Below are 17,101 nucleotides of genomic sequence, written 5' to 3' on the forward strand. Positions count from 1 at the left end.
TTTCTGAGACTAGTGATGTTTAATGTTTATAGTGGTATTATCATTGTTATTATTATTAAAGCAGTCATTGCTTTCAGTATCAGTTCATTTAGGAATTGGAATTCATCCATTAACTTCCATGCCATATGAGTGTAATTCATTTCATGAGCTCAATTTATATCAATCTCTTCTTCCAACACTTGCAGTGCCATAACACTTTTTCTCTTGTTTCATTTTCTGTAAATACAATTTACTACATATTTGATGACTTTATCTCCCATTAGCTAAATGTTGAAAACATGCCTCTGTTCAGGAAACTATTCCATATGTTAAAGCACTTCTCATTTGGAAATCTCACATAAAACTCATCTCCAATTAAGTATACAGTGAAAAAGAATTATTCTGCAGTTATTTTACACTCAGAACAGTGTAGCTCAAGCTGCATCCTTGCCTGTTCAGCTCTGTAAACATAAATGAAACTCTGTGCAAATTACACCAACAGAACTTTTAAGGTCTGAAGTTATGGTACATATTCCTTTTTCTCTCTCTCTTTCCACATCTCCCTCCTCTACGATATCAACAAAAGATATAATTTTTGTTGTATCTCACTGAGCAATATTGGTCAGTCAGGCCTAGCTAAAAGCAATTTATTTATAAAATGCAATCACTTTCATTCTGTCTAGCAAAGCAACTATGTTAAGTTCTTGATACATAATATAATGCTAAAATTTTATGTACCAGGTGGGTTCCGATTCAGCTGATATGAACAATTTCTTGACGGCACCAGAAAATATTGCAGTTGTAAAACGCATGCTGATAAAGTGTGCAGATGTGAGCAATCCAGCAAGACCACTGAGGCTCTGTGTTGAGTGGGCTCGCAGGATTGCAGAAGAATATTTCAGCCAGGTGAGGAGATTTCATTAAGCTGCAGTACATTTTTTTTTCAGTTTATTCCTTTTCAGGTGCTTTTTAAATATGTAATTTAATGTTTATAAAACTTCTAAGAAAACTAATCAGTAATTCCAGCACCACACTGACTCATCTTTGTTTCATATTATTTTCTGTAACGTAGGGCTTTCTCAAAATCAGGAGATTGTAACTTGTCATTCTTGAGTTCTCTGTATCTGCTTATAAGGTGACAAGTTTGGTTACATTTCATCCTAGTCTTCCTTTTCTCACTAAACCATAACAGGCTGCCTTGAAAATTAGTATACCATACACATGGGATAAGTAAATTTGTTACTGTACTATAAAAGGTCTGTTCAAAAAATTCTGGAGCTATGTCCACAGAATTTTTCTACTGTTACCTTTTACTTATTGTGCATGGTTGATTTTGAAATGCTCTCCTCCACAATTAATACACTGCTTCCAATGCCATTTCCACTTCCACAAGCAGAAGCTCATCTATCACTGCAAATCTTCATCCTTTCAACAGGATTTTCAGCTTTGGAAATAAGAGAAAAACGCCCAGAGGGACCAGGTATGGAGAGTATGGAGGATGAGGAAGCACAGTGATTTCATTTTTTGCGCAGCAGTCACACATGACTCATGAGTCGTGGGAGAAACTTGTCAGCAACATGATCCATTCCAAGATGCAGTGTCAGGATTCCATTACATGATCTTACTAAAATGTTACAATCTCCTGCAACCTCTTGGACAGTCAGTCTTCAAATGGCATCCACAATTTCGTTGACGTTCCTGATACGAGCATCATCGGCTGACGTCGAAGGGCATTCTGAATGAGAGTCATCTTCAACTTCCATCTGTCCATTTTTAAACCATGTGACCCATTTGTAACATCAAGTTTCCTATATCATTTTGTGTGTCTCTGTAAAGGTTTTCTTGACTTTAACGCAAAATGCAGGTATGTTGCTCCTATAACTCTGCCATTTCAAAATTTGCAAACTGTGCATCACAACATTATACTTAATAGAGCACTGAACAATAATTAACAGTCATACAACAATGAAACTTCTGGCAGTTACACATTAAACACAGGCATGTGCAGGGATGCCAACTGCATTTCAAATCAACACACCATTGGCATGAAATTACAAATGTTCTGGGATTTTTTGAACAGACCACATAAATATCACCTCTAATACTTTTGTTTCTCATCATCACTTAAAATATGTCAATTTAATGTACTGAAAATGAAGCACACTCCTAATATATAAATAATGTAAGTGTGTACTGTAGTTTAAACTTTTAAGAAAATGTTATATGAAAACACCACATGAAAGCTGTTGCTATGAATCATACAAGCTGTACACTTGCAATGTAAAGGCTGTAAGTTGTAGTAAGTGGAATTTTAATTTAAATGTAAACTAGATCTGGCCACAATGTCTAATAATCAGAAGTTAGTGTGAGTGAAGGGGATTACAGTATTGTCTATCACAACTTGCTAATCTGAGTGAAGTTGATTGTGATTTTGGACATACTAGCATAGAAGTGTACTTGGTAGATGATAAACGCACATTAATCAGTAATTTATTCCAGTTGGGAGTCTCTCGAGTTCTCAGTCAGGGAAATTGAATGTCTTGTAAAGTCAGTGAATATTTAAGCGTGAGAATAGTGGTAATATATTTGAGTACATATCATGCCATGCAGATGGTGCATCAGATGTAGAATGTGGGGAAACATTACATTACAGTTAATGTAGAAATCAAAGATGGGAAAACTTTATGTGGTGAATATTAATAGTATGCCTTTGACAACATCACATAAAACCTCCTAAATATTTCATATTCCTTTGCCATAGATAATGGTATTCTCAAAATAACTAAATGTGACACGAAAAACAGCCTTTGCAGTTAGTCTTGTATCATGCCATATGAACAGAGTTTCCTTATAGTCATGAAAACTGCTAGATGAATGAATTATTATGCATGGATACATCAAAAATGAAGTATTCCAGCTTATCAGTATTGCAAAATGAGTTCTGTGGGAAAGATTCACTGGCTAGTATACTTCCGTTGTGACATAAATCTGGTCTAACTGTAACAACATAGCATTAAAGTTTCAAAGAGTGCCAAAAATTAACACACACCATCAATGAGCTGACCTAGCAGGAGAAGAGCAAGCCTACTAAAATATGTATAATTGTTGGCAGTATTTCACAAAAAGTCATCACAGATGTTTGACACTTGATAGGGTTTCTTGAACCATATAGTCTGATTTGACATTTGAAATAGTCTCACTAAACTCAAAAAAACTGTTATAAAAATGTTGCTGTGTAGTGAAGTTGAGCAAATCTCATAGTATCACAATTGGATAAGCAGGGTGCAGTCTTTGTTTGAACATAGGTGATTACCTTAATGTTATTCATTTCACATCCCTGAAGCTTCTCCTGTTTGATGGGTCTGTGGAATATGATGAATGAATGTATGAGTGAATACATTATGAAAGAGAATATTTTGCATGATATGATATTTGCCCACAATAAAAGAAAGAAAGATGTACCCTATGCTTTATGAGAATTTTCTTGATAATTTTCTATGCAGTCGTTATAAACATCAAACTTTCAGTCTTCTTACTAGAGCCCATTATAAAGAAAAACCTCAAAGGATGTAGAATGAATCAAAGTATATTTTTTACAAAGAGTAGAGCTTGATGGTCTAGCAGTAAAGCACATGCCAGGAAACCAAAAGGTCACAGGATTGAATCTTGGTTAGTTTCAGTCTGTCTTTAACCACACCTTCACCTCTCAGTGATGTGAAAATGCCCCAGAAATGACACAATGTTCCAACTTCACATTTAACTGTAGGTGCCTTTCCTGGTAGGATTTCTGGAGTAGGTTAGGGGCATGCAAGTTGCTGAAGAGGTGTCCAATTGAAAGACTTTTGCCAGGTAGCTGATAATCCCTCTTCAGGAATTCCCAGCCAGTCAAGCTCTCTCTCTCTCTCTCTCTCTCTCTCTCTCTCTCTCTATCTATCTATCTATACACCTAACTATTTTGTAAAGAATAAAACGAGCTGTCTGAAACTAATTCTGTTGCTGATAGCCTGTTGCTAAACAGATATGTCCTTTTGTGTGCTTACATGTGGTAAATTGAACAATTTTAATTTGCCACTAATTCTGCTTTCACAGCTATACTAGACACCTGTTGTTTGTCCCTTTCTATTAGGCTAATATTTACATCTATATAGTGATAAATATCAGAGAATAACAATTACCCATTTGCTGTAACACTGATGCTGATTTAAAATTAATGTTTTTATGTCCATACTGTTAATAGAATCCCCCAACCTTTGACTACAGATGATTTAATAATTTCTTGGAAGAGCAGTACTAGGATACATTTTTAATTCTACATTAATTCTAGAGATGCTATCAATTTTACATGATGATCACAGTGTTTCCCTAAGACTGTTGACTCTATTCCTAATCTGTGTAAGATTTCCAAATTTTTGCTGGATCTTTGTTAGCAGATTTGTACAGAAAACAACTTACTTTTTACTGTCTGTGTGTAGTAACTCTGAGGTTAACACAGGGATATTTTTGTGTTTTCAGATATCATTTTTGGCATATACATGGTGTATTCATTACATCATGATTAGTGTACATCATTCTATCATATCACTAATTCCGATACCACCTCACTTAGGGATTGTAAAGTTCCTTTCCCAAATTAATCATCATTATTGAAATGTTGTAACTATAATGTCCAACTCATTTGTAAATATTATAAAACGTTTTAATATGTGTATCAGTTATTCATTTTGTAAAATAAATTGTCTAAAGATGTTCTCTCTAGAAATAATAATAATAATTGGAACTTCTTTATTTAACTTTTGGTAAGGAACTACTGTATTACAAATACTTTTATTGTGAATTCAGATGATAAAAATTCATCATATTTGCAAGACACAGGTTTTTAAGAAAATAAATCGAAATGCTAATTTTGTAGATATTCTTATATATTTTTCTTCATTGTTCTGTTTTGCAGTTTTCACAATGTTTGCAAAGCATTAAAATGTTGAAATCCAAGTACAGTGGGTGTACCTAAACAACTGAGCAACAGAATCCACAGGAACTGAATTGAACATAACAAAAAATGCCAAAGAAACTGGCACTGCTGCACTTTCTATTGAAATATATAAGTTAGGTTTTGACACATGAAGTTACTGGAACAAGAACTTCTAGAATTACCATAAATTTTCCAAAAAAAGTGAATTCCATTAAATGTGAAGACGTTTTCAAACTACCATAGGAATCGAATGAAAGTATAGTTTTCCTCTATAAACTAAATTCAAATTTATAACGAAATGTTCAAGATGTACTGGATTTGCTTACATCATTATTTTCAATTATATTTCTGTAAACAGAATGTGTTCACTAAAAACAGATTTGATAGTTAGACTCAAGATATACTGCGTGTAATTAATTTTTGTTCAAAATCTTCTAAATAAAATTTTACCAGTTCAGAGATTTAAATGTTCCTTATTAAATGTCTTTATCAGAGTATAAAAACAAATAATCAAGCATTATTGTATCAATAACTCCTTTTATCTTTTTCAGTTTCAAAATGAAATAATAATAATAATAATAATAATAATAATAATAACAATAACAATACTAAACCCCGTGGAGGCCCGGGAAAAGAATAGGCCTCCGGTATGTTCTGCCAGTCGTAAAAGGCGACGAAAAGAACAAACCACTAATAGGGCTAACCCCCCTTTTAGTGTGATTACTTGGTTCAGGACAGAACTAAAGAAGCCTCAGACAAGCGCCATCATGGTCGGGGACGACGCTTGAACCCTATGCCCGCCCACAATGGTAACCACACTGCTAGCCAACTGGAAAATGATTTAAATCCAAATAGAGGTGTTTTGCAGGATATGCTTCCTGCAACCACCCTAGAAGGAAAACAGAGACAGAGGATGAGATGGTCAGATGAAGTTAATCGACACCTCATGTTCTGTTATTACAAAGCAACAAACCTAGGAACCAACACAACTGGATACAGATCACAAGTATACACAACATTTATTACCAGATACCCAGAATTAAAATTTTTAGCAGAACAACGACTAGCTGATCAGATCCGTGTAATAATCAAAAATAACAGGATACCCCAGTCAGAATTAGAAAACATCAAACAACAAGTACAACAAATACTGGAACAAAATAATGTGCAATCAGAAGAAGAAGAAGAAAATACAGTAATGGACTCAAACATCCCAGAGCAAACAAACAAAGACCAACACGCATCAATTAAACAATCAGAGGAAAACGAAATCTTAAGACAGCCACCAGAACAAGCACAAATAGAACACGAAGTGACACACATGTTAGATATAGAAGAGAAATTTCAGCTGACATATATAGAATACAAAGACACAAATACAGACATTAGACCATTCTTGCATAGACCGCCAAATAACCCACAAGTCGAAACAACAATAAAAACTATCAACACAATCATACACAACAAAATAAATGAAAATACAACTATGGAAGAGTTACAACTACTGGTTTATATAGGAGCACTCACTACACTAAATATGCACACTAGGCAGAGATCAGAACCAACCAATTCACAGAAGAAACCCACAAAACCAGCATGGCAACACAGGCTACAGATCAAAATAGAAAAACTGAGAAAAGACATCGGACAGCTAACACAATTTATAAGAAATGAAATGTCAGAAAAAAACGAAAAAGGTTAGGTAAAATCTCACAACAAGAAGCGATAGAGCAATTAGATGAAAAGAAGCAGAAATTACAAGCATTGGCCAAACGACTTAGAAGATACAAAAAAAGTGAAAATAGAAGGAAACAAAACCAAACATTCAACACAAACCAAAAGAAATTTTACCAGACAATAGATAACACACACATTAAAATAGACAATCCACCAAGCATAACAGACATGGAACACTTCTGGAGCAACATATGGTCAAACCCGGTACAACAGAACAGGCATGCACGATGGATACAAGCAGAAACAGACACATACAAGATGATACCGCACATGCCTGAAGTGATAATTTTGCAACATGAAGTCACCCAAGCAATTAATTCTACTCACAATTGGAAAGCCCCTGGAAAAGATAAAATACCAAATTTCTGGCTAAAGAAGTTCACCTCAACACATTCACATCTAACTAAATTATTTAACAGTTACATTGCAGACCCATACACATTCCCTGATACACTTACACATGGAATAACTTATCTGAAACCTAAAGATCAAGCAGACACAGCAAACCCAGCTAAATATCGCCCCATAACATGCCTACCAACAATATACAAGATATTAACTTCAGTCATTACACAGAAATTAATAACACATACAACACAGAACAAAATTATAAATGAAGAACAAAAAGGCTGTTGCAAAGCAGCACGAGGATGTAAAGAGCAACTGATAATGGATGCAGAGGTGACATATCAAGCTAAAACTAAATGAAGGTCGCTGCACTACGCATACGTTGATTACCAAAAAGCTTTTGATAGTGTACCCCACTCATGGTTACTACAAATATTGGAAATATACAAAGTAGATCCTAAATTGATACAGTTCCTAAATATAGTAATGAAAAATTGGAAAACCACACTTAATATACAAACAAATTCAAATAATATCACATCACAGCCAATACAGATTAAGCGTGGAATATACCAAGGAGACTCATTAAGTCCATTCTGGTTCTGCCTTACTCTGAACCCACTATCCAACATGCTAAATAATACAAATTATGGATACAATATTACTGGAACATACCCACACAAAATCACACATTTGCTATACACGGATGATCTAAAACTACTGGCAGCAACAAATCAACAACTCAACCAATTACTAAAGATAACAGAAGTATTCAGCAATGATATAAATATGGCTTTTGGAACAGACAAATGTAAGAAAAATAGCATAGTCAAGGGAAAACACACTAAACAAGATGATTACATATTGGATAACCACAGCGACTGCATAAAAGCGATGGAAAAAACAGATGCCTATAAATATCTAGGATACAGACAAAAAATAGGAATAGATAATACAAATATTAAAGAAGAACTAAAAGAAAAATATAGACAAAGACTAACAAAAATACTGAAAACAGAATTGGCAGCAAGAAACAAGACAAAAGCTATAAATACTTATCCTATACCAATATTGACCTACTCATTTGGAGTAGTGAAATGGAGTAACATAGAAGCACTCAATACACTTACACGATCACAATGCCACAAATATAGAATACATCACATACATTCAGCAGCAGAAAGATTCACATTAAGCAGAAAGGAAGGAGGAAGGGGATTTATTGACATAAAAAAAATACATTATGGACAGGTAGACAATTTAAGAAAATTCTTTCTAGAACGAGCAGAAACTAGCAAAATACACAAAGCAATCACTCATATAAATACATCGGCTACACCACTGCAATTTCATAACCACTTCTACAACCCTCTAGATCACATAATATCAACAGATACGAAGAAAGTAAAATGGAAAAAGAAAACACTACATGGCAAGCACCCGTATCATCTAACACAGCCACACATCGATCAAGACGCATCCAACACATGGCTAAGAAAATGCAATATATGCAGTGAGATGGAAGGGTTCATGATTGCAATACAGGATCAAACAATAATCATCAGATATTACAGCAAGCATATTTTTAAAGATCCCAATACCACAACAGATAAATGCAGACTTTGCAGACAACAAATAGAAACAGTAGATCACATCACAAGCAGATGTACAATACTAGCAAATACAGAATACTCCAGAAGACATGGCAATGTAGCAAAAATAATACATCAACACCTTGCCTTACAACATAAATTTATAAAACAACACGTTCCCACATACAAGTATGCACCACAAAATGTACTGGAGAATGATGAATACAAATTATACTGGAACAGAACCATTATAACAGATAAAACAACACCACATAACAAACCTGACATCATACTCACCAATAAAAAGAAGAAATTAACACAACTAATTGAAATATCCGTACCCAATACAACAAATATATAAAAGAAAACAGGAGAAAAAATTGAAAAATACATCCAACTGGCTGAGGAAGTCAAGGACATGTGGCATTAGGATAAAGTTGACATTATACCAATTATACTATCAACTACAGGTGTCATACCACATAATATCCACCAGTACATCAATGCAATACAGCTATTCCAAACTTATATATACAACTACAGAAATCTGTTATTATTGATACATGTTCAATTACGCGAAAGTTCCTAAATGCAATGTAACATATATCGTACAGTTGAAAGGAAGCCACGCTTGATCAAGGTCCGCGTCACTTTCCATTTTTAACCAGACCTAAGGTCTGAGAAAGGAAAGAAGACAATAATAATATGATATACTTTTGTGGAATAAAACTTTCTTACATAAATTGTGAAAGAGTAACTAACAGGAATGCTTGTATTAAATACCATCAATTTTAACTGTAGTATTTACCATTTGGAGCCAAATATATCACAAAATGCTACTCTAAAACTGTATCAAGTAGTACAATTGTTGCTCAGCAATGAACACTTCACATACAAAATTTGGCCTGTCCCCTGATGCTTCACTGGATCCATCGTATCAAACAGACAGAGTGAGGTGGTGCAGCATTAGCACACTGGACTCAGATTTGGGAAGACGATGATTCAAATCCATATTCAACCATCCTGATATAGATTTCCCAGGCAAATGTTGGGATGGTTCCTTGGAAAGGGCATGGTCAATTTCCTCCCCCATCCTTGATACAATCAGAGCTTGTGCTCCATCTCTAATGACCTCACTTGATGGGACATTAAACCCTAATCTTCCTTCCTTCCTTTTTATCAAAGGGGTTATTGAAATTAGCACTTGAAATTGAAAGATAGGTATTATTGGAACTTACAATACATGAATATTTAAAAATTATTATTACATAATTTACTGGTGGATTCATCATATAAAGAATGAATCTGGCTGCTAAGAGTCAAAGACAGTGTTAAACATTCGTAACTAGTTGCAGTGGGGTTATTAACAACTTGAGTTGCTTTTGCACCTATGATGCCCATATAAACTTCTGTGTGTGCTAAACTGTTTTTTCTGAATGGAAAGGTGAATAAAGTAAAATGCTGTGCTTGGAGACAATCACAGAACTATGAAATAATTCTTAAATGTTTATCTATAGCCTCCATTTTCATTTTTAAAATTGGCATGAATGATTAATTTCTGATAACTTAAGTAATTAAACTCAATAAAATTTGAAAATTTTGTTTGATATGATCTACTTTTCTTTCCATAGACTGATGAAGAAAAGGCAGCCAACCTTCCAGTAATGATGCCTATGTTTGACAGAACTACTTGTTCTATACCCAAGTCACAAATAGGTTTCATGGATTTCATAATCAATGACATGTTTGAAGCATGGGAAGGTAAGTTCATTATAATTTAGTTTAAGAAGTTGCTAATATAGCTTAAAAAGAGTGTTCCCAAGAAGACTATGAATAGTAAATTTTAACAGTTATAATTTAAAAGATTCGCTAATATATTTAAGAATTATTTACAGCCTTTGGCCTTCTACAGATCTGAGTTTTTTTCCGTTAGTTGAAAGTAAGTAAACCCCCAGATCTTTAAGGAACTGAATTCCCATGTGTAAAACAGCTTCAAATGTCTGATTACTTTACAAGTGAGTTGATGTGTTAAATACTTGGCTTCAAGCATGTAACTGAGAAAAAGTTTAGGAAAGGTTTGAAATTACACTTAAGTTGTTGTAAGTCACAAAGTGCCCTCATTATGAAACACTAGATGAATATGGTTTGAGTAAGCAAAAGCTAGTTTCTCATGCCTGTCAATGTTTATGACATCACATCTCCTGAACTCTGCATCATACAATGATATAATTTTGCAGGTACATTCAGTGGTATATGAGGATACTCTTTGCAAGCTGTGTTGTGACTAGAATTAGTAGTAAAGAAGTAATAAATTAAAATGTCATGCCAATGATGAAGTTTGCCTGCATGAACAGTGAAAGTGTAATAAGAGATAAAATTCTTTCTTTTCAGAATGGTTTTTTTTTTTCTTTTTTTTTTTTTTTTGGGGGGGGGGGGGGGGGGAGGGGAGTGTAAGAAAGAAAAAGATTTGCAAAGATTTGAAAATATGTGTTAAATTTGTGGGAAGTTGCTAAGTGCTCTCAGTCTCAAATACTGGATGACAGTTCCTAAATGCAACATTTGTCTTATTGTGTTCAACATTTGTTGTTGTTGTGGTCTTCAGTCCTGAGACTGGTTTGATGCAGCTCTCCATGCTACTCTATCCTGTGCAAGCTTCTTCATCTCCCAGTACCTACTGCAACCTACATCCTTCTGAATCTGCTTAGTGTATTGATCTCTTGGTCTCCCTCTACGATTTTTACCCTCCACGCTGCCCTCCAATGCTAAATTTGTGATCCCTCGATGCCTCAGAACATGTCCTACCAACCGATCCCTTCTTCTAGTCAAGTTGTGCCACAAACTTCTCTTCTCCCCAATCCTATTCAATACCTCCTCATTAGTTACGTAATCTACCCACCTTATCTTCAGCATTCTTCTGTAGCACCACATTTCGAAAGCTTCTATTCTCTTCTTGTCCAAACTAGTTATCGTCCATGTCTCACTTCCATACATGGCTACACTCCATACAAATACTTTCAGAAACGACTTCCTGACACCTAAATCTATATTCGATGTTAACAAATTTCTCTTCTTGACAAACGCTTTCCTTGCCATTGCCAGTCTACATTTTATATCCTCTCTACTTCGACCATCATCGGTTATTTTACTCCCTAAATAGCAAAACTCCTTTACTACTTTAAGTGTCTCATTTCCTAATCTAATTCCCTCATCACCCGACTTAATTTGACTACATTCCATCATCCTCGTTTTGCTTTTGTTGATGTTCATCTTATATCCTCTTTTCAAGACACTGTCCATTCCGTTCAACTGCTCTTCCAAGTCCTTTGCTGTCTCTGACAGAATTACAATGTCATCGGCGAACCTCAAAGTTTTTACTTCTTCTCCATGAATTTTAATACCTACTACGAATTTTTCTTTTGATTCCTTTACTGCTTGCTCAATATACAGATTGAATAACATCGGGGAGAGGCTACAACCCTGTCTCACTCCTTTCCCAACCACTGCTTCCCTTTCATGCCCCTCGACTCTTATAACTGCCATCTGTTTTCTGTACAAATTGTAAATAGCCTTTCGCTCCCTGTATTTTACCCCTGCCACCTTCAGAATTTGAAAGAGAGTATTCGAGTCAACATTGTCAAAAGCTTTCTCTAAGTCTACAAATGCTAGAAACGTAGGTTTGCCTTTTCTTAATCTTTCTTCCAAGATAAGTCGTAAGGTCAGTATTGCCTCACGTGTTCCAACATTTCTACGGAATCCAAACTGATCTTCCCCGAGGTCGGCTTCTACCAGTTTTTCCATTCGTCTGTAAAGAATTCGCGTTAGTATTTTGCAGCTGTGACTTATTAAACTGATAGTTTGGTAACTTTCACATCTGTCAACACCTGCTTTCTTTGGGATTGGAATTATTATATTCTTCTTAAAGTCTGAGGGTATTTCGCCTGTCTCATACATCGTGCTCACCAGATAGTAGAGTTTTGTCATGACTGGCTCTCCTGAGGCCATCAGTAGTTCTAAAGGAATGTTGTCTACTCCCGGGGCCTTGTTTTGACTCAGGTCTTTCAGTGCTCTGTCAAACTCTTCACGCAGTATCTTATCTCCCATTTCATCTTCATCTACATCCTCTTCCATTTCCATAATATTGTCGTCAAGTACATCGCCCTTGTATAAACCCTCTATATACTCCTTCCACCTTTCTGCTTTCCCTTCTTTGCTTAGAACTGGGTTGCCATCTGAGCTCTTGATATTCATACAAGTGGTTCTCTTCTCTCCAAAGGTCTCTTTAATTTTCCTGTAGGCAGTATCTATCTTACCCCTAGTGAGACAAGCCTCTACATCCTTACATTTGTCCTCTAGCCATCCCTGCTTAGCCATTTTGCACTTCCTGTCGATTTCATTTTTGAGATGTTTGTATTCCTTTTTGCCTGCTTCATTTACTGCATTTTTATATTTTCTCCTTTCATCAATTAAATTCAATATTTCTTCTGTTACCCAAGGATTTCTATTAGCCCGCGTCTTTTTACCTACTTGATCCTCTGCTGCCTTCACCACTTCATCCCTCAGAGCTACCCATTCTTCTTCTACTGTATTTCTTTCCCCAATTCCTGTCAATTGTTCCCTAATGCTCTCCCTGAAACTCTCTACAACCTCTGGTTCTTTCAGTTTATCGAGGTCCCATCTCCTTCAATTCCCACCTTTTTGCAGTTTCTTCAGTTTCAATCTGCAGTTCATAACCAATAGATGGTGTCAGAATCTACATCTGCCCCAGGAAATGTCTTACAATTTAAAACCTGGTTCCTAAATCTCTGTCTTACCATTATATAATCTATCTGAAACCTGTCAGTATCTCCAGGCTTCTTCCATGTATACAGCCTCCTTTCATGATTCTTGAACCAAGTGTTAGCTATGATTAAGTTATGCTCTGTGCAAAATTCTACAAGGCGGCTTCCTCTTTCATTCCTTCCCCCCAATCCATATTCACCTACTATGTTTCCTTCTCTCCCTTTTCCTACTGACGAATTCCAGTCACCCATGACTATTAAATTTTCGTCTCCCTTCACTACCTGAATAATTTCTTTTATCTCGTCATACATTTCATCTATTTCTTCATCATCTGCAGAGGTAGTTGGCATATAAACTTGTACTACTGTAGTAGGCATGGGCTTTGTGTCTATCGTGGCCACAATAATGCATTCACTATGCTGTTTGTAGTAGCTAACCCGCACTCCTATTTTTTTATTCATTATTAAACCTACTCCTGCATTACCCCTATTTGATTTTGTATTTATAACCCTGTAATCACCTGACCAAAAGTCTTGTTCCTCCTGCCACCGAACTTCACTAATTCCCACTATATCTAACTTTAACCTATCCATCTCCCTTTTTAAATTTTCTAACCTACCTGCCCGATTAGGTGATCTGACATTCCACGCTCTGATCCGTAGAACGCCAGTTTTCTTTCTCCTGATAACGACGTCCTCTTGAGTAGTCCCCGCCCGGAGATCCAAATGGGGGACTATTTTACCTCCGGAATATTTTACCCAAGAGGACGCCATCATCATTTAATCATACAGTAGAGCTGCATGTCCTCGGGAAAAATTACGGCTGTAGTTTCCCCTTGCTTTCAGCAGTTCGCAGTACCAGCACAGCAAGGCCGTTTTGGTTAATGTTACAATGCCAGATCAGTCAATCATCCAGACTGTTGCCCCTGCAACTACTGAAAAGGCTGCTGCCTCTCTTTGACATTTAATATAAGATTATACCACTTAATGAGAAGATTGTGACAGCATTTTAAATTTTTAAATTTCATAATTACACACAAATTTAAAATTAAATTTTTGCTGTGGAAGCCATTATATAAACAACCTACAACAGGTATTGGGTTCTGTGGTATATGAATTTGAACAGTATGGAAAGGACAGTTTGCTACTTGCCAGTGGAGGCATTTGTTGAGATACGTGAATAGATATCAACAGGTTTTTTTTTATTATTATTATTTCATTGTGTTGTAGTTACTCGGTGGTCATTGTACATTCTGGGGTATTTACTTGTTGTTATGCACATACTCCCCCCCATGAACCATGGACCTTGCCGTTGGTGGGGAGGCTTGCGTGCCTCAGCGATACAGATAGCCATACCGTAGGTACAACCACAACGGAGGGGTATCTGTTGAGAGGCCAGACAAACGTGTGGTTCCTGAAGAGGGGCAGCAGCCTTTTCAGTAGTTGCAAGGGCAACAGTCTGGATGATTGACTGATCTGGCCTTGTAACAATAACCAAAACGGCCTTGCTGTGCTGGTACTGCGAACGGCTGAAAGCAAGGGAAAACTACGGCCGTAATTTTTCCCAAGGGCATGCAGCTTTACTGTATGATTAAATGATGATGGCATCCTCTTGGGTAAAATATTCTGGAGGTAAAATAGTCCCCCATTCGGATCTCCGGGTGGGGACTACTCAAGAGGATGTCGTTATCAGGAGAAAGAAAACTGGCGTTCTACGGATCGGAGCGTGGAATGTCAGATCCCTTAATCGGGCAGGTAGGTTAGAAAATTTAAAAAGGGAAATGGATAGGTTAAAGTTAGATATAGTGGGAATTAGTGAAGTTCGGTGGCAGGAGGAACAAGACTTCTGGTCAGGTGAATACAGGGTTATAAACACAAAATCAAATAGGAGTAATGCAGGAGTAGGTTCAATAATGAATAGGAAAATAGGAATGCGGGTAAGCTACTACAAACAGCATAGTGAACGCATTATTGTGGCCAAGATAGATACGAAGCCCACACCTACTACAGTAGTACAAGTTTATATGCCAACTAGCTCTGCAGATGATGAAGAAATTGAAGAAATGTATGATGAAATAAAAGAAATTATTCAGATAGTGAAGGGAGACAAAAATTTAATAGTCATGGGTGACTGGAATTTGAGTGTAGGAAAACGGAGAGAAGGAAACGTAGTAGGTGAATATGGATTGGGGCTAAGAAATGAAAGAGGAAGCCGCCTGGTAGAATTTTGCACAGAGCACAACTTCATCATAGCTAACACTTGGTTTAAGAATCATGATAGAAGGTTGTATACATGGAAGAACCCTGGAGATACTAATAGGTATCAGATATATTATATAATGGTAAGACAGAGATTTAGGAACCAGGTTTTAAATTGTAAGACATTTCCAGGGGCAGATGTGGACTGTGACCACAGTCTATTGGTTATGACCTGCAGGTTAAAACTGAAGAAACTGCAAAAAGGTGGGAATTTAAGGAGATGGGACCTGGATAAACTGAAAGAACCAGAGGTTGTACAGAGTTTCAGGGAGAGCATAAGGGAACAATTGACAGGAACGGGGGAAAGAAATACAGTAGAAGAAGAATGGGTAGCTTTGAGGGATGAAGTGGTGAAGGCAGCAGAGGATCAAGTAGGTAAAAAGACGAGGGCTAGTAGAAATCCTTGGGTAACAGAAGAAATATTGAATTTAATTGATGAAAGGAGAAAATATAAAAATGCAGTAAATGAAGCAGGCAAAAAGGAATACAAACGTCTCAAAAATGAGATCGACAGGAAGTGCTAAATGGCTAAGCAGGGATGGCTAGAGGACAAATGTAAGGATGTAGAGGCTTATCTCAAGAGGGGTAAGATAGATACTGCCTACAGGAAAATTAGAGAGACCTTTCGAGAGAAGAGAACCACTTGTATGAATATCAAGAGCTCAGGTGGAAACCCAGTTCTAAGCAAAGAAGGGAAAGCAGAAAGGTGGAAGGATTATATAGAGGGTCTATACAAGGGCAATGTTCTTGAGGACAATATTATGGAAATGGAAGAGGATGTAGATGAAGATGAAATGGGAGATACGATACTGCGTGAAGAGTTTGACAGAGCACTGAAAGACCTGAGTCGAAACAAGGCCCCCCGAGTAGACAACATTCCATTGGAACTACTGACGGCCTTGGGAGAGCCAGTCCTGACAAAACTCTACCATCTGGTGAACAAGATGTATGAAACAGGCGAAATACCCTCAGACTTCAAGAAGAATATAATAATTCCAATCCCAAAGAAAGCAGGTGTTGACAGATGTGAAAATTACCAAACAATCAGTTTAATAAGCCACAGCTGCAAAATACTAACACGAATCGTTTACAGATGAATGGAAAAACTAGTAGAAGCCGACATCAGGGCAGATCAGTTTGGATTCCGTAGAAATACTGGAACACATGAGGCAGTACTGACCTTACGACTTACCTTAGAAGAAAGATTAAGGAAAGGTAAACCTACATTTCTAGCATTTGTAGACATAGAGAAAGCTTTTGACAATGTTGACTGGAATACTCTCTTTCAAATTCTAAAGGTGGCCTGGGTAAAATACAGGGAGCGAAAGGCTATTTACAATTTGTACAGAAACTAGATGGCAGTTATAAGAGTCGAGGGACATGAAAGGGAAGCAGTGGTTGGGAAGGGAGTAAGACAGGGTTGTAGCCTCTCCCCAATG

The 17,101-nt window shown here is 36.6% G+C and overlaps 1 protein-coding gene across 1 annotated transcript in view; it reads left to right on the top strand.

The window, feature by feature from the left end:
* The window catches only part of LOC126191056 (high affinity cAMP-specific and IBMX-insensitive 3',5'-cyclic phosphodiesterase 8A), a 1,161,190-nt gene that overhangs the window by 1,120,562 nt on the left and 23,527 nt on the right, over positions 1–17,101 (top strand). Inside the window, exons 16-17 of the mRNA XM_049931769.1 lie at positions 721–885; positions 10,257–10,386. Of these exons, the coding sequence (XP_049787726.1) occupies positions 721–885; positions 10,257–10,386 (295 nt within the window). The remainder of the gene's footprint in view (positions 1–720; positions 886–10,256; positions 10,387–17,101) is intronic.

The sequence above is a fragment of the Schistocerca cancellata genome, chromosome 6, assembly GCF_023864275.1.
Source record: "Schistocerca cancellata isolate TAMUIC-IGC-003103 chromosome 6, iqSchCanc2.1, whole genome shotgun sequence".
Classification (NCBI taxonomy): Eukaryota; Metazoa; Arthropoda; class Insecta; order Orthoptera; family Acrididae; genus Schistocerca; species Schistocerca cancellata.